General features: G+C 40.0%; 1 protein-coding gene and 2 long non-coding RNA genes across 4 annotated transcripts in view; 2 read left to right on the top strand and 1 right to left on the bottom strand.

Annotated features, from left to right (window-relative positions):
- The first annotated feature begins 11,671 nt into the window (after positions 1-11,671).
- Positions 11,672-12,584, top strand: LOC122966359. Of its 2 annotated transcripts, none has more exons than XR_006398373.1 (2): positions 11,672-11,922; positions 12,129-12,584. It is a non-coding gene; the product is annotated as an uncharacterized LOC122966359 (long non-coding RNA). The 2 variants fall into 2 exon arrangements; XR_006398374.1 differs by having other exon boundaries at positions 12,121-12,584.
- Positions 12,420-26,005, bottom strand: elac2 (elaC ribonuclease Z 2). The gene is made up of 24 exons (XM_044330516.1): positions 25,495-26,005; positions 24,158-24,208; positions 24,003-24,073; positions 23,604-23,668; positions 23,451-23,508; positions 23,295-23,363; positions 23,146-23,214; positions 22,074-22,129; positions 21,906-21,964; positions 20,872-20,944; positions 20,679-20,791; positions 20,486-20,584; positions 19,532-19,670; positions 17,966-18,051; positions 17,555-17,676; positions 17,323-17,410; positions 15,868-16,006; positions 15,720-15,758; positions 15,399-15,508; positions 14,898-14,997; positions 14,682-14,802; positions 14,244-14,322; positions 13,900-14,044; positions 12,420-12,887 (listed from the first exon to the last, which is right to left on the bottom strand). Exons 1-24 carry the CDS (start codon positions 25,854-25,856, stop codon positions 12,633-12,635), a joined length of 2,568 nt encoding a protein of 855 aa, XP_044186451.1. The 5' UTR covers positions 25,857-26,005; the 3' UTR covers positions 12,420-12,632.
- The window catches only part of LOC122966360, a 9,490-nt gene continuing 7,557 nt past the window's right edge, over positions 24,483-26,415 (top strand). The window contains exon 1 of the long non-coding RNA XR_006398375.1: positions 24,483-24,493. This is a non-coding gene — a long non-coding RNA (uncharacterized LOC122966360). The remainder of the gene's footprint in view (positions 24,494-26,415) is intronic.

Below are 26,415 nucleotides of genomic sequence, written 5' to 3'. Positions count from 1 at the left end.
CAAAATAAGCTTTATTAAACCAAATTAAGCCAAATTAATGAAGTAACTATATATAATTAAAGCATGGGGTGTAGATATCAGTAGCGTCAGTGGTGTATGGTGTGCGTGGGTGTATATAGTAAAAGGCAACATAACTAAACCAAACCAGAACGGGTGCCTGTAGGGGGGAAAGGCAGAGAGAGACTACAGCTGCTGTGGCTTAAGTTACGTCAGTACACTGGTCTCAGGTGCACTGAGTTACGGCAATTAGTCACCTGCAGGGGGAAAGACACAGATTAGTGACAAATACAAACTCCCAGATGACAACAGGGGTCATCACACCATCAAAAAGTTAATTTTAAATATCATCCGCGCTGTGAAATAGCAACAATCGATATGAACCGAGTGTTAAAAAACTCCTTTCTGTTTTTATGCTCGTCATCTGAAAACACTGGTACACTAAATCTCTGTAGTAATCTCTTTTTGTCTGACTACAGCACCGACTGACTGTCATTATTTTGAAATAGTGTGTCAGATCAGATATGAAAACACACTCCAAACTACTTAAAGCACAGTTGTGTTTGTGCTACAGAGGCTTAAAGGGCTGTGAATGATCCTGTATGAATATTCAGGATTTTAGGGGGCTCTGTCCTTTAATTATGCCCTGTCAGAGGAAAGGAGCTGACATCAGGCTGAGGTCTTAATTATCTCAGGACTTCTTAAATCAAGCTGTCACATATGTTGCTGTTTGAGAAGATAAGGCAAATCCGTCTTTGTCTGTCTACTTTCCCTTAGGGAAGCTGTGTTTATCTCTTCACAGCATCTCCACGCAGAAGCCACTGCAGAGTGTGATTATCCTTTTTCTTTTCTGCTCAGCGGTAAAGAAATGTTGTCGTTCTCTTCTTCCTCCAGCTTTACAGTAGAATTTGAGCAGCTCACTTCATCGCTGATTAGCGTTTGAGTTTGTGAAAGAAAAGGGTGGGGTGGGGGGGGCGGGGGGGTTCTCTTCCTGGAGAACTTATTACTCAAGGGCAGCATCTCATCTCGATTCATCAGAGGTGAAGAATTCAAGATCGCAGTCCTCTCATTTCAGAAAGGTTCCACTGACTTAGAATAACAAGGGCACAGTATGATGAAGCATGAGTCGTCCTTCCCCTTATTACAGGTGTGAAGCGGCGACAGGAAGCAAAGGGAAGCCTTGTTTCTGAGGCATGAATGCAGCAGGACTGCATGCTGGCCTGCAGGGAAATCAAAGCTGTGGAGGTGGACATGGAAGCTGAAGGCAAGTGGACTCTAAAATGCTGAGACTTGATACAAAGAGATGTGTAGTTCTGGACCTACTGTGACCGTAATCTTCGTGGCTAATAACAGCAATCATGTTTTCATTCTCAGGAGAGTAGTTCTTTGTGAGGCAGACACCACAGTGTTTACAGTTTTGCTAGCTTGTTGTGTTACATTATAACAACCTCTTGACTTTGTACTCAAGTTCTTTGAGAAATTTACAGTGTAGTACAAAGTTGGGATTATCTTTGAATGATTTACAGTTTTTAAAAAAAGCAGATTATCTTATACTGGTCCTTTATGCAGCCCCTCAGTTCAGCCTCTGTCTGAAACAGGTGGTGTTAGTTCCTGTTTCTTTAAGGCCCCCCTCTGCTCTGATTGGCCGGCTCTGCCAAGGCTACATCACTTCTTCTTCTCGTTCTTTACCTGAAATGTCAACTTCTCAAATGCATCCATACATGTTTGAGTCAGAATCTGATCCAAAATATGCGAATGGACAACACAAACAACCTATGGAACAGCCTTAGCAACAAAGGCAAAGGCTACATGGAATATCTTTGCATGACTTACAGATCAAAATACTCCTTATTTATTTTATACTGGCCCTTTATGCAGCCCCTCAGTTCAGCCCCTGTCTGTCTCTTTAAGGCTCGCCTCCAAATGAGCCCACTGTGATCTGATTGGTCAGCTTCAGGAAGCTTCCTCCAGCTCCGGAGACTATATAAACAAACAATAGTAGAATGATTTCACTTCTTTTTCCTGTTCTTTACTCAAAATAGAAACTTTTCAAATACACACATACACCTTCGAACATGAATCAGATCCGAAATATGCGACAGGACAACATGAACAACCCGTGGGAAAACCTTAGCAACAAACGCTACGGAACAGACGGCCATTTGTGGGCAACAATACGATGTCAATACAATGTTGAAGTAGACGTAACTTTGCAGATGAAGTGTTCAGACTTTTGACTTTTAGGCAGCATTTTTACATACGTTCACCCAAAGTTTTAGAATTTTATTTTTAACATAGACATCTGACATTATAACAATGACAGAAAATAACAAAAAGCATGATATACCCTTTCAATAAAGCACCATCATGGACTAAAACGAAATTTTAATCCCCAACAGGCTCATAAGATCCTACCAAAGATAAGAAAGCAATTGTCATCCACCTAAAACCAGGATGTTTTAAGTAATTTTTATTTTTAAACCTAAAATCAGGTGTTTTCCTGAAATACCAGAATGTATTTAGATTTACATGATTTACTTCTACAGTATGTAGCCCTGCACTCAATGAGATTAATATCAATCACCTTGTTAGTGAGACTTTGTACAGTAGACTGAGGCACGACACACAAAGTTTGTCATTTGTTGGAATCATGGAAGAGAAACCAGACAGTAAATTTTGTGTATATGTAAAAATGGTCAATTATTAAGTGAGCGTACGTCTTATTGTGCTGCTCTGAAATACCTGCCTTCATTTCTCTGACACACATTACCCTTTTTATATACAAGCTTCACATTCTCTCTTTCTATCTTCTCTGACAACATCATCTCATGCTGCTGAGTCTCGTCTCAGTTTTCTATGTTGATCTGTTTAGCTCATCAGAAAAACATTACCGACCACAAAACACTGGAGTCTACACGGTTGACTTATTTACAATACAATGGCAAAGAAATGGAAAATACCTCCCATATGGCTCATTGCTGCCTGAGAGAACATAAAACTCAGGTGTTTCCTAATGAGTGCAACAGAGAACCAATTCAGCTATTTGTCAAGCTAATAACGCACAACGAAAGAGCAGACACTATTAAGACCACATCATTAAATTTGTCACAAAGCAGGTAGTTTGGTAAATATTTATGGCAAGAACTTTGTTGTTGACCAGGTAGTTTAATATTATTTTACATTTTCTCCCTATAAAACTCTCTCATCTCCCACACAGGGTTTAAAATAAACCAACAGTTGGTTTTGGATGAATAGACCTTTTTTCAGACATTTTGACTTGTCAACATGTCATGGCACTTGATTGGAATATCTACAGCAGCTTAAAGGACCAGTGTGTAGGATTTAGTGCCATCTAGTGATGAGGTTGCAGAACTGAATACCCGTCCCCCTCCCTTTCAAAGTTTGTAGGAGAACCTACGGTGGCTGCAAAACTCACAAAAAAGGCAAAAGGCCGTCTCTAGAGCCAGTGTTTGGTTTGTCCGTTCTGGGCTACTGTAGAAACATGGTGATGAAACATGGCGGGCTCCGTGGACCCACTCCCTCTGTAGATATAAAGGGCTCATTCTAAGGTAACGAAAACACAATGATTCTTAATTTCAGGTGATTATACACTAATTAAAACACATGTTTCGCTAGATGCCATTAAATTCTACACACTGCACCTTTAACCAGCTATGTATCCAAGATGCTGTCGTGGAAATTGTCTGAAAACACTAAACACACATATGAAATGATACTGAACTGCTGGGTTGAAGATTAAAAAATACGATTGTACAATAAGGTGACAGAACACACAAAGATTTGCATTAGTTCGTCTCACCAGACAAAAAGAAAACCTAATCTAAAGAAAGAAACAAAGAAATGATCTGTGATCGAGATATACATTTACACGCACATGTATTAGATAAGACCCACATCTCCTAAAGACACAGAAAGGGAAGATCCCCAAGCCATATGTGGCCTTTGACCATAGACTGTATAAAAACATGGACGTAGTTACCGTGATGTCACCCGTTGGTTTCTGAGGAGCGGTTTTGAAGCTCAAAGTGAGCCGCTGCGGCCGTCGCCATCTTGGCAGTACGTGACGCTGCCTAACTCCCAGCCAATCAAAAATGGGCAAAGAGGCAAAAAACAAGCCACCTAGCGGCTGGCGGACCTGTCACTCAAAGCAGCCATGTCCTTCATCATGCATAACTTTACGGCTTAATAAAATTTAAACGGTTATAAAAAAATTCACCCCCCGTACAGTTGTCATGAAAGAGGAAATTAGCTACAGACGCCAAAACTGTTTTTTGTACCAGGCTGTTAACATGTTTATTTCTGCTGTAAAGTTGAGCATTTTAACATGCGGGTCTATGGGGATTGATTCATTTTTGGAGCCTCAAGTGGCCATTCAAGGAACTGCAGTTTTTGGCACTTCCTCATTGGCTTCATTTTTCAGCCTCGGAGGTTACCGCTTGCCTTTGACCCCTTAACATGTCCTATTTACTGCAAGACACAGAATGGTACCTTATTTGAGCTTAAGCCAGGATGGAAAGTGAGGAGTTTGGGTCTCCTAGGGCACTTTCCTTCTCTCAGGAACATGCACACATCAGCAAAGCAGAGAAGTAATGATTATCCTTACACATCTCTGCACATTAAAATGATAAGACAATCCTTTGGTCTTTGATCACCTTTACAATGCGTCTTTCTTTTTAGCCTTTTTACCAGCTAAATAAAGTCACACACAAACATCGCTGGGTCTCACTCATCCCTCGTTTTAATAGAAAACAAGAACGCTCGTTAGCTTAGCACGGTCACTAACAAGACACTAAGTTCACATATTTGTACCATAGACTCTTGTCTCATAACTGTCTGCGAACCTCAGTTTTTACTCTGACAGAGGAGGGTAAATAAAAGTTAATGGAGCAACACAGATAATAAGCCTCTCTGCATTTTGGACTCTCCAGGTCGATGATAAAAGCTCCGTTCTCACATTTTCTCCCTGCAGATGTATTCTGTGTTTTCTCTACCGGCGGCTACCTCAGGACAGACAAAGCTGCTGTCTTCTCTGTTCAGAACACCTGGATCTAGTGCAGACTGATTGGATGTCTTGATGTGCAATTTGCTATTATTCTACTCCTGTTTGATTCCAGTTCACGGAGACACATGTCCACAATGCTCCAGTTAATTGCTTCAGGCCTGCAGGCATTCAGACTCTGGCAGCTGTTTGCAGCAGTGTCTTCATCCAGGTTGTCAAACTACACTCGGAGCTGTAGCACAGGAGGATTTGCAACAAAATCTGTTTATGTTTTTTTTGTTGCACACGAGGATTTTGTCAGAAAAGCATCATTTCTTAAGTTTCCTTCATAACTCTCCGGGAAGTTCTGGTGTGTTTTTCCACCAGTTAAACTTTTTTTTTTACTACAGTTCAGTTCAAAGCCAACCGGGTGTGAAGAAGATGTCACACATGATGCTTCAACCCTTCACACATACTCAACCTTCAGATCCCCTGAGTCCTCACTGACTCTCCTGCAGGACACTTCGCTGTGTGGTCCACACATTTCATGTCTTGCTAAATGTTCTTATCATTATTTTTATGTCTTTTATTAATGTTCTCCAGCAGGACAAGTCTGCCTTATTACCGTTCCTTCTTTACCAGTCAATATTACAGTTGCTTTTCAGTAAGTGTTCGTATGCATTTTAAATTAAATGGTTGTGTATATATCTGCACAGTTATTTTATATTACTGTATGTATGATGTTTTTTTGGAAAGCCAGATTGACTGTAGATGACGGCACCATACATTACGCCATATAATGAAAATAAAAATGTTGTTATTTTGATTGTGTGCAGTTACGAGTATTAAAGAACATACCTATAAACTTATACAGTATGTAACAGTCTCACATCCACATTGAGCCTCTTCTGCAAATAGAACAAGAGGGTTAAATATACATGAAAGATACTGTAAGTGATGTAAGATATTTCTGGTCTAAGCTACTGTAGTCCATTACAGATGACTTCATAAAGGTGAGCAGTGAGATATGTGAGCCACTAGCTAGAATAGCAGAGTGAGTTGTATTGATGTTTGCTGCACAGTTAATAAAAAACTGAAGGCTCAGCACAAAATCCATCGTTCATTCGTTGTTTCATGAAGTTACGCTTTACAAATGCAATGCAAACACACATGCAATTAGGGTTTTCTTTCTACTACGCTCCGTCTAATCCTACATCACTGCACCTGTCAAGCTTTACATTCTCCCATTACACATACAGTACATGTATGCAGATTTAATGTGCGAAATTTCGTAGTACTTTTTGAAACAATGGTTCCTTGATGTCATACAGAGGTAGACTCAGTCTCCTCTGGCTGACTTTTTAATGTCTCAAGCTGACTCGTTGTCATACATAATGCACTTGATGCTACATACATGATATGATGCTAAAATTCATATATTTGCAGCTGTGGCTCCACTAATCACAGTCTGTGTGTCGAAGCGTCCATGGGCAACATAGTACCTTGCATGGTAGCTTGCTACCACTGGTGTGTGTGTGTGTGAGTGTGTGTGTGTGAATGGGTGAATGACCGGCAAAAACAGTGTAAAGCCCTTTGGGCAAAAGCCATTAAATGCAGAAATTTACTGTTTACCAAAAGAACAAGGCTAAAGCTAACAGTCCCGTGCAAGTTCAGCATCCACAACAGTTGATAATCCAGGTGTAAGACATGGAAATAAAGCAGCAACATTGTTCTTGTATTACAGGGTATATAGCTACTGTAGTTCTTGCCCTAGTGTAGATATTTTTTATTAATAGAAAGAGGAGCACAGTTCAAAGAGAAACGTGAGAATCATCTAAACTGGAATCGCTGCAACAACAGAGACGTATTAAAGGAATGAGTCACTGTGTCCTGGTTCCGGCTTAAATGACATTTTGCAGCAGTTTCTATTAATAAGTACATGACTGTTTCTGACTGATTGGCTGCAGCATGATATCAGTGACGTTTTTGAATCAGAGACATCAATGCACAATGCTCATTATCGTACCAATGGTTCAATAAATACGATAAATGGATCATCAGAGATTCATATATACTAACAATCATGATGTAATGTACTTCATTTTGATATCATAGTTAGTTTGTGTGCTTGAGCTGTGATCAGGAAGGCCAGCAGGGATCGGATGAAACCGGGGAACCGCTAAAATAAAAGTTTGACTTAATGAGGGATGTAAAATAACGTTGAGAACTATCAGCAGCTCAACGCCAATAATATAACGATCACTTATATCCTGTTAAATTATTCCCGTCCTGACAGGAGAGGCCTCTTCTCATCAATCTGCAAGGCACGAGTGCTCGCTGATTGGTTTCATAATTAAGTTCAAGTGGTTAATGTATGTAATTCAAATTAAAAGTTCACATGTTGTTTTTTGTATCATATAGCACAATCAGCGGTTATCTCACTTGAAACGTGAAGCCGTACTTCACCTTCCTGTCACCTCTGTGGAGATGTTCGGCACCAGGTCGGTGTTGCAGGAAGACGACGGTGGAAACGAGAGTCGGAGAGAGGAGTTTGTTGTGTTGGAGTACAGAAAGTGTAGCTTAGTGTTATCTAAAAGATTTTCAAAGTCATGGCTGAATATTTAGCTGATCATTTAGTTGACTTCCTGCAACGACTCTCAATTCTCACATCACATATTTCAGACAGAACAGACCGGGACCAAGCGAAAAGTAAAGAAAAAAAGTTTTCTCTCTTTTCTCTGTAGTTATCTTTTCCATAATGTTGTCAGACACCTATAAAAACAAGCACTTTTAGTGGACGTACACTGACGGGGCGCTATTGCCCCAGAGGATTACACTGCAGCCCGTTTCGCAGCTGCCGGCTGAAGTGTTCTCGACAGTTCTGTCATTTAGACACAAAAAGATGGGAAAACATGGTCCAGGTTTAAAAAATCCTAAACACAGTAAAAGTGAGGGAAATATTTCCCGGTGGCGGCTCGTTGTGGTCCGCCTTCCGGACTGATGAGTGATTAAAAATGAAGAATTAAAAACAAGAATAAAATCTCATGATTAAATGTTGAGTAATGTAGCGGTTATACTTAAAAATAACAAATGTCAGATCAAGGCATGAAACATACTTCCTATTGAAATACATCAGTTGGAAAGTGAAAAATGAGAAATTCGTGTCCATGTACACGAATCTATAGATTAAATTCTGTGTCTATTTATACGTTGTATCAGAACAGCTGATTGTCTTCTCAGCTGGAGGGAAGATCGTTACTTGATTCACATGCAAGGCCAGGTGAGTGCCGCAGCTTCCTGAGCCTCCTGAGGTTTCGCTCTCAGACAGTCTGTTAATGCAGAGCTGCCATGCTGGGGTGGGGGTTGGGGGGTAGGGGGGGGGGGCATCAGGCAAAGGTCTGGCTCGCATCTTTGATCTCAATTTTGGATTCTTTTTTGTGCTGCGAGGGAGGGGTGACACTCCAGGTTTGTCCCCTCTGGCTTTAGAGTGCTTTACAGCAGATGGATAAAGGTGTTTGAGCGGCCTGGATGAAGATCTAGATGCGAGGTGACAGCTGACGGACAGTGATGCAGGAATCCTGGTCAGATCAGCAGGGGGATAGATCACCTGCCCACAATTACCGACCTGTCCATGTGATAGTGGTGTGCCAGCCAGGACTGTGACCTCCAATCTGGGAGGCTCAGGGCCCCCGGTGCCGCTTCTTTTTTTTTTCTTTTCCCCACACAAGTCCTCTCAGATTACCTCACACTTTGATTCCTGCCAGAGCAGAACGGCGCTGCTCTCTGAATCAGCAGCCAGGCAGAAAATGTGAAGAGAGGCGAGCGGGGCTGCATAATTGACTTTGGATTGAAGTGGAGGATTCAGGTGGAGGGAGGTGTATCTGATTGGTGGCGTCCCGCTCTGTTCAGATCTGTCTCCCTTCATTCCACGCCAAATAAACAATGACAGACGTGAATAACGCAGGTGCCTGTTTGTTTGATAATGTTATATTTTAATGACTTCCACTCACACCCACAGCTATTTTTGGGAGTCAGTCTCAGGACAAGATAGTAAATTCAGGAGGGGCAGTGAGGTCTCTTCTTCGATTTATCACCTTTCATTTAAATAAGAAATACTAAGTGCCTTACTAACACCAATATCTGGAACCAAAGCTATGTAAATGAAACCAAACTTAGCCGAAACTGGTAAAACTATGACCTGAACTGTCACAAACATCTGTCACAGTTTACTGATCCACTTCACCTTTAACTTGACACTTCAATTTTACTTACAAATAAAGTTCACAACCTGTCCGATCATCTGACTACTCATACTTCTTGCCCCATTGGATTTTGTTGTCACCGTATTACCACACTCACGTTCTTCAGAACTTTTAGTGAGCACAGTGTTATTATAACCTACAGAAATGACAGCCAAAACTGCCAAAAATCAGGTCCAAATTGTGATAAAATTGACTCTATCCTTTAAAGGATATGGCTGGTGATGTTCTATATTTTTCAAATCTCATGTGCAGAGCCAAACCAACAATGAATTTCATCTACTTATAAATATTCCTCTGTGCCGTAGACCTCCGTTGTTGTCCAAAGACTATTAAAAATGCATCAATGAGTCAAATCGCTGCACTGGGTGATGTGTTCCTTAATCACAAATATCACAGTCACATTAGTTTGTTTAGAAGCAGCTCCAAAGACTAATAACAGCGATCGCGTTTTCACTCTCCAGAGAGTAGTTCTGTGTTGGCATTTACAGAGCTTTGCTAGCTTGTTGTGCTACATATCACCTCTTGAGTTTGTACTGTTGTTTGAGAAGATAAGATATATTTTATTGTCATTACATGTATCTCCCAAACATACACTACATCCCTACAACATTCATACAAAAAATAACACCAGAATAAGACCAATGAGACCAATGAGAAATGTACAATGTAGTGTTAAGTCAAGAGGTTGTGACATGTAGCACAACAAGCTAGCGCAGCTCTGTAAACAGAACCGTGTTCCTGTGCATGCGCGGTGGCGTCTGCCTTACACAGAACTACTCTCCGTGTAGAAGGACCGCTTGGTTCTGCGCATGAGATTTATTGTCAATAAGAAAATATAGAAAATCACCAACCGTAGCTTAACCACAGAACTATACTGAAGTGAAACCTCTTGACGTACGACCGGCAAGCTTCGCACTCAAAAATGAAGCCACAGGTGGTAAAATATAGCATGATAAATACAGCTGAATTGTGCCTTCAAGATTCATTTGCAGTGGTCCATTGCTGGTTAAGTGATGATTAGGTCCATCAATCCACCATTCGGACTCCGCAAAGCTTATGTCAAAACCTATTTCGGGGTCCCTTTCCTGCTTATCATTCATGCCTCTTCAGATAGAGGCAGCTTCAGTGGCAGCAAAGGCCCCTAAATGGTCTCCAGGCTCAAGAGAAATGCATCTTCATCTCACTGCTTCACACTCCAGAAAACAGGCTAATCGCCGGCTCACCGCTCAACCCGCTAATCTCTGAAAACTCACATTTACTTCAGAATTCTTTCTGGCACCTGTCTTATCTGAAAAGAGAGAGGGGGGGGGGGGGGGGGGGGGGGGGGGGGGGATCCTCTCAGTATGAGACTTACCTTTGGCCTTGAATTTAGAGTAGAACCATAGCTGATAGAAAAAAAACAGGCTCTATACATTATTTTAACGTAGCTGAGAGCTAAACTAGTGATGCAAGCAAGGTCAACGCAGAGAAAACTCAGTGCTAGAGGGGAGAAAAAAGAAAAAAAAAACAGCCATAATAAATGTTTTCTCGAAGGGCCAGTTCTTCTCTATAATCGAAAAGGTCAGGCTTCTGAAATCAAAGTTCATTCATGCCTGCAGACGCTGTCATATGTCAGATCAAAAGGCAAACATGTACAAGTCGAACCGCATTTAGGATGCTTTAACGATTCACACATTGACTTTTTTTTTTTTTTCAATATCTCTTAATGGTTTTAACAAAGCTGTCAGTTATACACACCTGACCCCGCTAATGGCTGAAATCAGTTCTTCCCTCACTGTTGCTACGAGGAGATTCCTGCAGCCGACGCTCCCTCAAGTGGCAGAAGATAATAAGTCATTCCTCTCCTGTGCATATTACCATGTTGGCTGATTTTTTTTTTTTTTTCCTTCAGGCCTCAGTAACTGGTTGATGAAAGCTCTGATGGCTCACTGAAGCCCCCATGTGGACTGGTGTGGACATTTTCAATATCACCTCTGTCATTTGCTGTGGTCTTCAGCCTCTCCTGCAGCTCAGAGATGAACTTAAAAAAAAAAAGCAGGATCTGATGCTGAAAAAGACCAGTAATGGACTATTAATGCATAAAAATAAAAAAACTCAAACATCTCTGCAACACCAGCAGTCTTTGGTGAAAATATTCATTTTTCTACATGTAAAATAGTTATCTTGATGAGTGATTCCCAACCAGTCTGCAGTTACCTGGTATAGCACAGCTAATTTATACAATTATAATAATGTATGTATTTGTAAAGCACTTTTTCTTAACAAGTTAAGAAGTGCTATACAAGGCATAAACAGCAACAAATCTGAAAAATATATGCAAAAAAGCTATTTTTCAAATTCAAATTTGGTAAAAATATGCACATATCTACATATTTGTTTTTAGGAGAAAAACAAACACACAAATAGGAATTCAATTAGTGTGATGCTGATCTTTAGTATATTAATCGTCACAATAACCGAAAAAGATTCCAGCTATGACAGAACAAACCACACATGACTCTCATCAGCTGTTACACCTGAACACCTGCTGTGATTGAGTGTGTGAAGACTAGATAGCAATCAAGCAGAGGTCAAAACATAATGGATAAACCTGCAGCCTGTCTTCTCTGACGGGTTACAACCAACTAGACCAATCCTGCTGAAAAACCTCAAGTTAAGGCTTTGGTGAGCGTTCAATAAGGAAGATCTTTACTCATGTTCTTTTATTCTTCAATTGGTGCATTTTTGCTGTTTGTTCTAATCTTCCGCTTTTAGTCCTTTCATTAACAATATTGTAACTGACCAATCATCTTTCTGCCTGTGCTTCTCGAGCCGATCAGTCTCCGGATGCTCTTCTTTAAATATCATTGCAATTCTTTCAAGTCTTTCAGACCTTCTATCATGCAGCCCACCTCCTCCCCGTCTCCACCAAGAACCTTCAGGATGTTCAGGAAGATCAGTTTCCGTCACCATCATCTAGACTCCTCCAGTAGGATCCTGTCTCCTGTCTATACAGACCCATGTTTAATGAAGATGCTTCATATTGATGGAGTCAAATTGTCAGTTTTTTTTTTTTCTTTCTGTCTCAAACCTCAATAAACACAAAACACAGCTGGAAACCACAGATGTTGATGTCTAATGATATGGACGTATTACAAACAAATGGATCGGACATAACTGTGTGACTGTGTGGTACTGTTTTATTCTATTTAATGAAAAAACAACTTTGCTCACAGCTTTGCTCTTTGTACACTACAATGCAGGAAATATACATGCATCTGTCATTAAACCACACGAGTCAAACAAAAATAAGGTTTGTTTAAATAAAACAACTCCGGATGCTCTCAGTTAAAGTCCTTTTTCTCTTTTTTAGTGAAATACTGATGAGTCAGACTTCAGCTGGATTTTAGTCTCTTAGTTTCTACGTCGTGCGTCGTCGCCTCCTCCTGGTCTCGTTTGGCGCCTCGGCCCACCGCCGCTGCGTCCGCTCCGCTCGTCTTCTGCTCGCTGTTCGCGTCGAAGCCGCTTCCTCTGGAATGTTTCAGCTCCCTCCTCTCTCTCCTCTCCTCCATCTCACCGATATCCTCAGCGAAGAGGGTCTGAAGTGCAGGAATGAGCCGAGGGAGAGTTTTTAAGTCTCCGAAGCGAATCTGAAGGAAGAGGAAACGGAGAAACTGTGAATTTTAAATGTTAAAGGAGAGAAGCTCATCAATAATATGTCAGAGAAGAGAGAGTTTCAATATAAAAGGTGTGAAAGGAAGTAGAGTGTTTTTAATATAAAGGGGACAGATCAGGGTGATGATTAATGCCTTAAGTCACTGTAACGATATTGAAACTTTTTTTATTTTTACACAACAACACAGCTCAGAATCCAGCCTTGAGATTTGGTTTAATAGTTGGAAAAAAAACTTCCCAATCCTTTGAATGAGGAAGTTTGTCCAAACTTTTACAGGTTTGCAGAAATCTAAACATGTTTTTCTGCAAAACTGGAAGAACTTTGCCTCCTTAAAACAGCGTCTGAAATTAGCTACGTTTTCTAATTTCCTGTTTTAGGTCAGGAAACATCTGATCAATATCTGGACAGTTTTTGATTCACATTTCATTCTGTGTTCAAAAACTAATCAGCTTCGATACTCAGCTATAATGTGATTGACAAGTCTGTCTGAGCTTTTGTACAGACTGGAAAAATAATTTCCCTAATCTTAAAGATCCCCTCCATGTTGACATGTTTTTAGACATAAAAATACTGCTTTGAATGATTTTTGTGTGTCTGATATGGCTTATCCACCAAAAATGATCTCATTATAATCCTCAAATCACATCTTCTCCATTTCTCTCTCTTGTAAAAATCCACAATAAATGAATATTTTTCATTTCAAAAGTTTAACTTGTGGACACAAGATGTCTCCTAATTCACTGGAAAGTCAGTTCTCAGTGTTTGTGCACTGGAGGCTTCGAGTTTCCACATCACACTTGTGTAAATTGCATCGTGGAGCACGATCGGCTCCAGACGAGCTGTGATGTCAAACTCTGAACGTATATGATTCTGCACAGAGAACAACATGCAACTGATGGAAGAAAAAACACAGACAGCTGTCAAGTGTTCGTCTCGTCAAACCTCGAACACGCGACTGTCGGATGAATGAACATGAAGTATCTTACTCTCATGTGGTCGAACGATATTCCCACTCTGTCGCTGAAGTCTTCGCTGAAAAGCGGGATCTTAGCGTAACGCTGGCTGAAGTGGTTCAGCATGATGAACTCGGCTTTCATCTTCATGCCGATACCGATGGCCTGTGAGGTCGTGCTGTCAGGAAGGAAATTCTGTTAAGTTTCATTGTTCTCTAAGGACATAAAAAGATGCTTTTGTGAAGACAGACACTCACTCTGCAATCATAAAAAGGTGCAAAAATCAATGCACTCAAAAATAACTGCGACTTCTAACAGCAAAGATGAGCTTTAACTGCTGCTGTATTGTCCTGGCAGAAGTACTTGGTGACCCTCACCTGTGTCTTTTCTCCAAAGCTTCTTCCTCCAGCCCGTCTTCCAGCGTGGCCTCGTGGATTAGTAAGGTTGCATTCTTTCCTGCAACAACAACAACAACAACAACAAAAAAAAGTCCTGAATCGCACAAAAGCTGCACAGTCAAACACAGACTCTTCCTGTCCCACAGGAAATTAATCAGGTATTTGTCGTAATCAAGCGTCAGCAAGGCCCCGTTTGTCTGCTGGGCCGAGCCGTCAGTAATGAACCGGCTTTGGGATGCTGTCTCTGCAAGGCTTTGCTTGGACAGAGTCCAGTCGAGCAATTTAAGAAGAGTCAATGAAGTGGAGTCCTGTAGGAACCATTAGAAGAGCCTGCCAGCGAGCGGAGTGATCGAAAGCATTAAGAAATATCGGATAAATTATTCAGAAGAAGACGTGCAGTCGAGCTACGGTACTGACCCATGTGTGCGAACGGCTGGCAGGGCATAGTGTCACCGGAAAAGGCCAGTTTCCAGCCCGACTGGTGAGTGAAGCTGCAGGCGAAGGCGTTCTTACAGTGACGCACTGTGCACGTCTGGAACTGAGACACACACACACATATATCAAAATACAGATGAGTGAAACTCTGAAGGCTGTAATATTAAAAGGATGTGATGTTCAGAACAGCTGCAACACCTTTTCCAGATCGTTCTTTTTCAGCAGCGCTTGGATGAACGATTTCGTCCTCTGCTTTGGCATCTCAGCGTCATCGCACAGGAAGTTGTTCGGGACGAGGCTGAAAAACAAAACAGATGAGGTTAAATAACACTGATAACCTTTAATAACGGATTTTTTTTGGCCACTTGAGGGCAGCACAAGCAAAACTAGTTGAACTTGTTAGCAAACAGTTGCTTATTTTGACATCCAGCAGTTACGGAGAAACATTATCATTCATTTTGAGTCGTGTTTCTGTCCACCTGCTGAATGTAAGTCCAATATTCACTCTCTTTTAGCTCTGTTTTTGGTCTCCACCACCTCCTGAGGGAAATATCTGGCTCTTTAGCTGCTAAATGCTCCACTATGTTCACCAGCTAGTCTAAAGCTAACTGTGTCTGTTTGCTGTTTGAGTCACTGATAATTCTCTGTAGGTTCGTCAGTGTGTGTCATCATGTTAAAGATGTTTTTGAGTCTACTTACTTGACGTGGTTGAGGATCTCCTCGCAGTGGTCGTGATACTGGTTGAGCCAGGACATGATCTGGACCGGAGCGATCAGGTAGATGGGGCTGAACGCCTTTCCTAGTGTTGTCTGAGAGAAATAAACACGAGTAGGTCAGTTAAACTTCATCATGAAGGAGTTTCATACTCACAGAAACGAGTCAAGATGATAAAACATATTTCTGATATGGAATAGAAGGGACTACTTTCTCATTATCCACATTTGTTCACCTGAAATAACTCCAGTTTTCAGACATTAAATAACAAAAGGAAACAACGTATTAGCATTAATAAATACATACCAGTGCTCTTTCCCTCTGATACAGCAGCTTTAACAGCCCCTAAGACAAGAAGATGAATACATGCATCAATATTAACAGGCTTTAAACAGAACTGATCTGGTATTTCATACATTACACTGTACTGTGTAGTGTTTGTCCAGCTGCTTACCGTGTGATGGTCGGCGTGCAGGTGTGAGATGAAGACTGTTGAGATCTTGGACAGAGCTTCGTCCACGCCGTCACCGTAGTGTCTGCAGAGCTGACCGAAGGTTCCTTCTCCACAGTCCAACAGCACCGACTGACTCGGGCTGCACGCAGGTACAAACACAGACACTCATTAAAAAACAACACTCACTGATCTGTCAGTTCTTACAGCTGAAACACAAACAAACTTTACTGCACAACAAATTAAATGCATGGTGTCTAACTGGACATAAACCTCCTATAACCTTATAAATAATGTGATTTAGGTACATGAGACAGGAAATGATTTCCTGATGTTTCCAAAAGTACAAAATATGTCAAGCTGAATTTTAGGGAAATGTGTATAAAAGGATGCATGAAGACATTTAAGTGGAGCCGATTGTGTTTTTACTCATGTTCCTGGGTGGGTTGGCGCACCCTAATAAAGTTTTAGTGACGTCACACGCCAGTTTGCCACAGGTTGCTGAGAGAGCAGATACAAAGTAAGTTAACCGAGTGAAATTAAATTTAAAATGTAACGACGTTATGTAATGTTTTTGTTTATGGAGCGCAGTTGTCCGAGGCCTCATCCACAATATCTGCACCCTTAGTTGGTGGTTTGGCGTGTTATGTTCATGGTATCATTTGTAACGTGGTTTTAAGTAAATGTAATAAATATAACGTGTTTTTTAACTGTAGTAATGAATTATAGTTCTGCTGTGTTTAACGTGGTAAATGTAATGTTTTTTTTTTAATACTATTGTAGTTGTGATGTATGGAAACGAAGTTTGATGGGGTTTTTTTGCTGTGTTTTAGTTTCACGGTACTCAAAGAATAAAAGTTGAACTCAACGTCTGTTAATTGATACCAGGGGCTGCTACATTTAGAATATCTACATTTGATGTCATATTAGATAAGTCTTAAGGGTTTAAACTGATTCTCTTTCTACTCGTTAAGGCATTTCTGACTTTCCTGCTGCAAGAAGACAGAAGACACTTCACTGCTATTTACTGTAAACAGTAAACTCTCCGCAGTGTGTTTCTGATTCTTCCAGATGAGGAGAAACGGAGGTGAGTCTGCATAAAGGCTCCTGAAAACTGTAGGAAATAGTACTATTATAATCTGTTTTTAACCTGAATTGTTCTCACAATAAATACCAAAACTGACTAAATATCAATTCATATAAAAAAATGCATGTATTTATCATCTAACTGTAATTTCTCCTGTCTGCTATCATCTAAAGAACCGTTCAGCAAATATGAGCCACGGCAGATTTAAAGACAGCAGTGAAAACAGCACAGCATCATAATCAATAAATCCTGTTGTTCTTTGTATTTACACGTACGTATGTACACATGACAGAGACGTCTTTAGCACCAGGAACTGTTGTACAGGTATACTATATAACTATATTTAGTTCCTGGTTAGTTAACGTCCTCACCTGATATTAACTAAAGTGCCGCTGACGTTTCTGATCTTCATTGGAAGAGCTGATCCTGTTCCCAAGAAAACCACCTCTGGGTATTTCTCTGATTGAAAAACCACAAAAAAAGGACATTTAATTCATGTTAAACATCAGTGACGGATCGTCCGCTTACACACTTACACAATATTCCTTTAGTGAGGCTTAAAAAGCTAAAACTATCCTGCAGCGTCTCCAGAAGAAAACTCACCAGAAAGCTCTGCAGCATCAGTCGAGCAGATCTGCCTGCACTTGTCCACTTCTTCCAGAAAGTTCGGGACCTCAGAAGCTTCTTTCACAAACTCCTCTGTGTTGCAGGGGGGGATCGCATCTCTAACGAATGAGGAACAAGAGTCAAAGACACACACCACTGCCTGCAGAAAACACTGCTGGGTAAAAAACACCCATTCTCTTCACATCTGACCCTGATGCGCCTCTGCAGCGCTCGACAGAAACATTGTAGAGAAAACACACTGACACTCGTACGACTAGGTTTAAAAAAAAAAAAAAAAGAAGAAGAAGAAAGTGGCAAAGTGCAACCGTCCGTCCCAGATTGTTTTCTGTGACTCGGAGCTGCGGAGTAATGTCGGGTAAATTGGGGGGGATCGAAGGACAAACTGACCTTTGCCACTCCATTACTGGTCTGAGCTGGAACTTGAGCAGACACTCGGCTCTGACGTTGGGGACGTGCAGAGCGGCCTGAGGCTCCTGCAGGAGGGAAAAAAATGTTTCTTTATGTATCATCACTGATTTATCACTTTGTGAACTTTGCTTAAAAAAATACAAGATAGAAATATAGCTGCTACTAAACACAGCAGGTGATAAATGTAGTGTTTAATCCAACACTGGTGCAGGTTAAAGGTGCACTACACTGACTTTTCTAAAGCCTGAGGAATTAACCCCTGATGATGTCACATAGGAAATTATGATGTCATCAAGGTTATTTCAAATTGGGATTTTAAACTTCCATTTTTGTTTATATGTATAAAAAAAAAGACATACAAAACAGGGAATACAGAGAAATAAAACAAAGTAGAACACAACAAGAACAAAAAGGGATGCCAGACAGCTGAAAACTAAGTTAAACTTAATTAAAATAAAACTAAATAAACAGTCTTAAAAAATGTTAGAAACTTCAAATTCGTGGGTCATAGAGTTTGAAAAATGTGGGCTCAGCAGGAAGGGTCGAATTGTCAAATTGGAGTTACCGTAATTACAAATTTCCGACTTGTAAATATTGTTGATGTCAACGTCCAAGTTGTAATTACGACTGATAAACTGGGATTTTTCTGACAGCTCTAATATATGTTATACATAATATGTTATATTTAATGTATACAGAAGTGATAACCAAACAAACCTGGACGTCTCACGTTAACAGGAGACTGTTGTTAAAGGTAATTAAACCCAAATTTAAATCAATATTATGTAATTTCGTCAATGTACAGTATTTTAAATCCTCATACAACCTTCCTGAGTTGTCAGACAACGTTCACAAGTCCTCAACATGGGACTCTTTCATATCCTGTCCATCCGTCCTACATCACGTGAATGTGGAGTAACACACAATGCTTTTGAGTTGCATTATGGGAAGTGAAGGATCCAGCGTTTCTGGAGCTTGATCTCTTACTATGAATGAAAAGTCAGAGTATCTCAACCTCTGCTGCTTCAGTTTTTAACCATTCTTTTGTTAATGTGTCTCCTGAAAGTCTCTGAACTTAATGAAACCGTAATATTTAATTGTTGGAGTGTCCCTTTAACTAAATATAAGAAAGGTTTGGAGGGAACTTTGTGTGAAATTTTCATTATTCATTAATTTGTTAATTCATTTTTACATTAACTGATGGTAACGAATGCATTTGGAAGTTCCCGGAGCCAAAAGTGATGTCATCAAAAGTCAAAAAATGTTCAAGTTAGAATAATAAAAACACATAAAAGCAAATCCTCAGCTGTGCTGCCAGAACCAGAGAACATTTAATTATTAAAATTGATGCAGATTAATTTTCTGTTGATTGACTAATCAATTAATAACAATGTAACCTATATCTGATGTACAGTATATAAGAAATTAGAAGGCTATGCTGTGTTTTCACCTGATACATATATTAAATTTACAGAAAATAAATACAGTGAATGTGTATTATTAGTTATTAGAAATGTAAGCTAAGAACGGTCTGGTCAGTGTTACCTTTGTTTTGTAATGCTTTAGTTCTGGAAATATCTCTCTGTGAATCATGTTCAGTTGAGCTTGAATCTTGTGACTTCTGATGTTGTGGACTGTGCAGGCGTGTTCGTTCACTATCAGGTGTTCTGTCGTTGATGGAAACCTGCAGAAAGACAGAAAACTCTCAGCTTCAGTATGTTAAACTCAGTGGAAGAAATATTCACATCCTTTACTTGAGTATCAATACAGCAACGTAAAAATACTCCATCCTACTACAGTAAAAGTACATCAGTATTATGAGCTTGATGTAGTTAAAGTATTGCAGTAAACTGACTGATATATTATTATATATGACATCATTAGATTATTAATAGTGAAGCATCAGTGTTAGAGCAGCATGTTACTGTTGTAGCTGCTGGAGGTGGAGCTAGTTTACACTACTTTATATACAGTTAGCTAGTTTAGTCCAGTGGTTCCCAACCTAGGGGTCGGGCCCCTCCAAAGGGTCAGCAGATATATCTGAGGGGTGGTGAGATGATTAATGGGAGAGAAAAGAAGAAAAAACAAAGTTCTGATACACAAATCTGTTTTCAGTTTTTGGACTTTTTCTCTAATCTTTGATTTTTGCTGAAATATTGGATCATTTGAACATTTATTGAAATGAAAGCATGTGAGAAGTTTAGAGGGAAAAATCACTATTTGGTGGAGCTGTTAACAACTCATAGACATGTGAAATGTGACCCCGACTACACACTGCTTTTTGTAAGACACCAAAAGACAAAAAGGTTGGAAACCACTGGTTTCATCTTTAACAATGTGTAGAAAGTATAAAGTAGCATCACATGGAAATACTAAAGTAAAAGTACAAGAACCTCAAAACTGTACTTGAGTAAATGTACTTAGTTACTTTCCACCACTGGTTAAACTGAGGGTAAAAAGGATAAATTTCTATGGCGTCTGGTATGAAAGAATACAAACCTCTCCATCCACTCTTTGTATTCATCTGTGTTCAGAACAGATTCTGGGGTCATGTGAACCACCAGCGCAGCAGCGTCTTCTGTCCCTCCTGTTTGGTATCTACAGAGTGAATTAAAATACAAACAGTTCAACTCAGCTGAAGATATTTCTGATTTCTTTAGAAAACGTACGACACAGATGATCTGACTGTTACCTTCTCAGCTGCCGGTTGCTGCAAACAGCTTCGACAAACTCCTCAGACGGACACTCGACGATAATAAAGACGGGTCCTGGATCAGTGGGAGTACAGACCTGCTCGGGTCGGATCTACAGGACGACAGAGAGAACGTCAGCACATACAGATACAGTCTGAGGTCGTATCAGAGAATCACAACTTCATACTTCACCTCTCTCCCTTCGTACGTGACACTTTTCCCGTCCTTCAGAGCGGCGATGAGAGGACCGATGGCTGCGGTGCCCCTGAGGGAGAAAATCAAGGATCTTCAGCACTATTACAAAACATTTAAAATGCTAATTATTAATGGTTGTTTAAGTAATTTATCAATGTGGGGATTTTCTGCTTTTCCCCCCATTATAAAGTGAATATTTTTGGGGTTTTGGACTGTTTGTTGGGCATGTTTCTCTATTTTCTGACGTTTTTCAGCCATAACGCTTCATTTCTAAATGAGGCCTCGTTACATCACACTCAGTCTGCCAAAGGATTTAAAAATCAGCTGCAGACTCTGTTTAAAATCATCAGTATAAACTTTACTGAACTAAACAATAGTGATGAAAGCAGTAAGACCATTTATACAAGTGCAATACAACAGTTGCCCAGCAGATGTCATCATTTCGACTGTAAAACACTTCATAAAACAGTGAACTAATATCAGCACAGTTCTTCAGAAAGCTTTGTTTCTCCATCACTAATCAACAGCTGATTCAATAACCAGAATAAATCACTGCAGCTCTGCTATAATCACGTTCAAATACAAGGATTTCAGTGTTAAAAGACAATAACAATAAAAGATTAACACCAGTACAATACAGCCTGATTGAATCTGTCTGACAAGAATGTTCAGCATCTTTAAATTTGCATCATATAATTAAATAATTACAATTACATTATAAGTAATAAATTAAACTCAACCCAGAACTATCATGACAACTAATACAACTACCAATCAGACATCTGTACGCAGCTGTATGGATCTGATGGTTCATTTAATGGTTGTCTGCTTGTAAAATGTTGTCTTTCAAATATATGTTTCTTTACTGCACTTAGAAAGACTAGAAAGTGAAAAAAATGTTTAAAATACCACATCAGGGTCAAACTGAGTTCAGAGGCTTTGCAGAGAAAACAGTTTGATCACCGACAGGAGAAACATCTGATCTTTAATAGAAGATCAATAACAGTCTGATGTAATGAAGGTCTACTCACAGAGGCAGACCCAGCTCCTTCGCTTCAGCCACCAGGAAGTTTCCTTTCTTAGGATGAAGCTGCAAAAGAAAAGAGTTTGAAAAAATGAATTCAAAAGAATGTCAATACATCACACACACAATGATGATGATGATGATAATGATGATGATGATTCCTACAGTTTCCTACCTTGCATATAAAGGAAACCACCAGAGAGGTATCTCGTGTTACTTTTCGTTTTTCACCTGCAAGAAAATTCAAACAAATAAACTGTTAAACTGGTTTTAATGTGAACGAGAAACACTGAACGATCCCAAAGATTAACAAACACTTTCAGCATTTTCTACTGTGGAATCATTTACAACAATCAATCTGAGACATTTCAATCTAAACTAGAAACCTTTATTTTCACTCAGCTATAGTTAAATAATTAAACCTTTACGTCCCTTATTACTGGTTTCTCTTCTGTCTTGAATTTTTATTTTATTCATTTTACAATTAATCTATTTATCTGGAATGTGAGACTTTAAACTTTAAACTCACTCATATACTGAAGACGTCACACCAATTTCTGCACATTTCTCTGCTTTTTTCCAGCTACACAGCAAGTAGCATCTTTATTTCCACTCTATACTGCTTTATTATTCTTCTGTGAGAAACTACCAGCAGCAGCTCCTGGATACTTATAAATCACTGGGACTGTGATTGTTTATAGATATAGAAGGCTGCTGCCATAGTTCAACATTTTTATGACCTCCTCAGTGCTACGTGAGCAGTACTCAGTACCACCGACAGCACCAGCCTTTACTGCAGTGACTGGAAACGTTGTGCTTAGCTAAAGCTAATTAGCAGCAGGACGACCACCACAAACTTTTACAGAAGACTGCAGCGTTAGAAACCAAAACTCACTGGTTAGAAGTTAACGTGGAAGTGAATGAACGATGTGGGAACGACATCAGCTTCCTTCAACACCACACTCAAAATTCATGCATCTTTTAAATCTGCATGTTGGCCTTATTTTGACTTTTCTTTCAGCGTGAAAGACCTAAATACTTCACACAGAGTTAGAACTGGTATAAAGTACGAATCTGGGACAAAGGATTTGATTTCTTGCAGATGTCGGGTTGAAACTCTGCTCTCAGAGAGAGTTGACTGAGGTGTTTGATAACGAGTTTTAACTCCTTTAACTACCAGATCAATTTCATAAACAGTGATTAAAACCAGACTTTTAATCAGGATTTCTCCTTCGGTTCGTACTCACCTGGACTGTCCTGGCCGCTGTCGGCAGGACTCCGGGGGGGGGACAGTCTTCCGCCGTCCCTCGACTTGGCTGAACACAGAAGAGTCAGTTAAAAACACTTTCACGAGTCTGACTGAATAACAAACAGGAGCATGAACATCTGAACTCACCAAATATCGGCACTTGATAAACTGTCATCGTATCGTCTGTGTGCGCCTCTTCGGTGTACGGTCGCACCGCTGGAAGTAAACGATCACAGTAAATATCACAAAACAACAAACAGATATGATGCTTTTATCTAAATCAGCTCAGAAAATTCAACCTACACAGCTTGATGTCCTCCAGCGGTCCAGAAAATGACTTGATAGCGTTCAGATAGTTCTCCTTTTGATGAGAATAACAGACAGCGGATGTAAAGTGAGTAAATGTTACATTAAACTTCTAGTAGACGTGTCGAACTGTGTGACTCGGTTTCTCACCAGCTGTGGAGGTCCAGAGAGAACACACTCAGGAACACCGGTGTCCTTCAAGGTTAATATCATCCCTGCAGTAGAGACCACACACACATAAGTTTTACCATAAATCTCTAACATCTGGGACACACCGGATGCGTGAGCAGCAAAGTGTGCGTCGCAGAAACAGACAGGGAACACGATAGAGAGACAGGGCTGCCAGTGTAGCAGAAGCACCGCAGCAGACACGCTTCCTGTGTGGACGCTGCAAGCACTGCTGAGGTTCACGCTTCCAGTGTGTCCCAGACGTTAATGAAAGACATGCAGCATGGCAATGGCATACAATCAATCACTCAGTATCGAGTATGACTGTCATTGGGACAGTAAGTGAGTGAATTGCATGGATTGTTTTTTGATGTTACTGACCTGACAAACCTCCGACATTCTCCCAGCTCAGTCTGGTCAGGAAGATGTTGTCCAGTCGAGCAGCTTTCAGCCTGTCGCAGAGAAACAGAGTCAGAATAACTCCGCGTGTCTTTGTCCGTCAGACCGAATAAAATAATACAAACAAACCAGCTTACTTGTGTTCCTGCATGAGTCTCTGTGTTCCTTCACCACAGTTAAACAGGTACCTGAAGACAACAGGACGGAAGATTTTAAGGATCGGTTCAGTTTCAAGCAGCACGACGGTGAAAATAAAAAATGATAGTAAATGTATTTTTATTCTCATGTTCCTGTGGGAGAATAATATTATAGTTACTGTGGATCTTCTTTTTATTTTCAGGTTTTGATAGAATATTATATCATTTATGTGTTATCTTCTGAATATGATACAGAAATAGACAATAAGTCTTAAATTATAATTCAGAGGTTCCATAATCAAATTACACCCACTTTACTTTTATCTTAATATATCAGTTTTAAGGCTGCAGCTGACGATTATTTGAACCATCGATTAATCTGTTGATAATCTTCTCGATTAATCAATTAATTGATGTAAAAAAAAAAAAAAAAAATGCGTGAAGTTAGTGGAAAATGTTCAAATTGTTTTGTCCGACTACAGTCCGAAACCTAAAGATAACTATCAGTAATGTAACAAATCCTCACATCTGAAAAGCTGGAACGAGGTCATACTTTATAATATTTGGCATTTTTGCTTGAAACAATAAAACGATTATTTAAACTGTTGCCAATTAACCTTCTGTTAATCAAATAATCAATTAATCAACAATTAATCGTTGCAGCTATATTATATTGAAAAGTGTTCCTAATATTTTGCCCCCCTCATGTTTGTTAACGGAGTGGACAAAATATTAGGAACACCATTCAATATAATGCACTCCAGTACATCACCAGCACCCACTATAACTTCAATAATAAACATAAAGTAGATTAATCAGCTTTCTGACAACGTTATCAACAAGTGAAAATGTAGAAGCTTCATAAAAGTAGAATTCATGGCAGAGCTGTGTTTTATTGATTGAAACAGGTGTTCCTAATGAAGTGAGCATACATTTACATATTTATATATACTGGAATTTTTAATGAAGGGGAAGGAACAGATGCTATTTTAATGATTTTAACAAGACATTTGAACTTTTTTGTGTGGAAAAACCATATTAGACACAAATTATGACTCAAAGTGATTATTTTATACACGTTTTAAAACACGTCTGGAGGATTTTTAACTTTTTTAACAACTTCAGCGACATAAATATCTACTGGTTTCAGTTTCTCTTCATCAAATATTTGGCATTTTTGCTTTAAGAAATGACTCAAACAATTATCCGATGATGAAAACAGTTACTGACTGATTTTCTGTCGATCGACTAATCGATTAATCGACTAATCGTTGCAGCTACCGCTCGGGTTTTAAGGTAAAAACCTGAAACAATGAGTCTGTTTCAGTGCACGGTACCTGTTATACTCTGAGAAGACATAAAGTGACGCAGCATTGTCTCTGCTTCCAGCTCCCACCACCTGAAGGTACACGGTGGACGGTCCGTGAACGTCTCCTCGTTTGCTCCGGTACTCTTTGGTCTTTACTCTCCGCAGCGGCTCCTTCTGCTTCTTGACTTTCTTCGGACCCAGCAGCTGTCTGGCGTCCGTGCTGCTGCTGCTGCTGTGGTTGTTACAAGTAGCCATTGCCCGGCAAAACTGGAAAACAGCCCGGTGGAGAGGAGAGTCAGAGCGTGTGGCTGCCGGCGGAGCAGCGGAGAGAGCTCTGCCTCTGGCTAACAGCGACGTGAAGCTCCGGAGCGTCACATGGACCGTATTCATGCTAGATACGTCACCCAGGCATTAAAACTAGCGCTGCGCTGCTAAATCACGCGTAAAAAACAGCCAGTCATTGCTTCAACCAAGAGGCTTCGACCAGCACGACTTTAGAGGTCTCTGGTTGACACATGTGACACATGTTCCGACATCTAATGATGACGTTCGACGGATCTCGTCGCTCATTGGTGCGACGGATTATCTGGCAGGTGTGTGGACCAATCACAGTGCTGTTTCGAGGAAGGGAGGCGGGGATATAACGTAAACAAACTACTACAAATATTAAAGGTCCCCTTCAAACATATAATGAGATATAGCTACAAAAATATTGTTTGGAACAATAATGTGCGTCTGATGTGGTTTTTACACACAAAAAAGTTCAAAGTTCAAATAACGCCTCCTCCTTTCCCTTCATTAAAATACTGTAATCTATAAATATGTAAATATGTTTCATATCAGAAGTTAAACTGGTGAATACAAGATGTCTCCTGCTTCACTGTAGAGTCAATTCTCAGTGTTTCAAGTTTAAGTTCAATACTGGACCAGGATTGGCTCCAAACTAGTT

The sequence above is a fragment of the Thunnus albacares genome, chromosome 17, assembly GCF_914725855.1.
Source record: "Thunnus albacares chromosome 17, fThuAlb1.1, whole genome shotgun sequence".
NCBI lineage: Eukaryota > Metazoa > Chordata > Actinopteri > Scombriformes > Scombridae > Thunnus > Thunnus albacares.
Note: the sequence above shows the minus strand (reverse complement) of the source record. Positions and strands in the feature narration are given on the sequence as shown.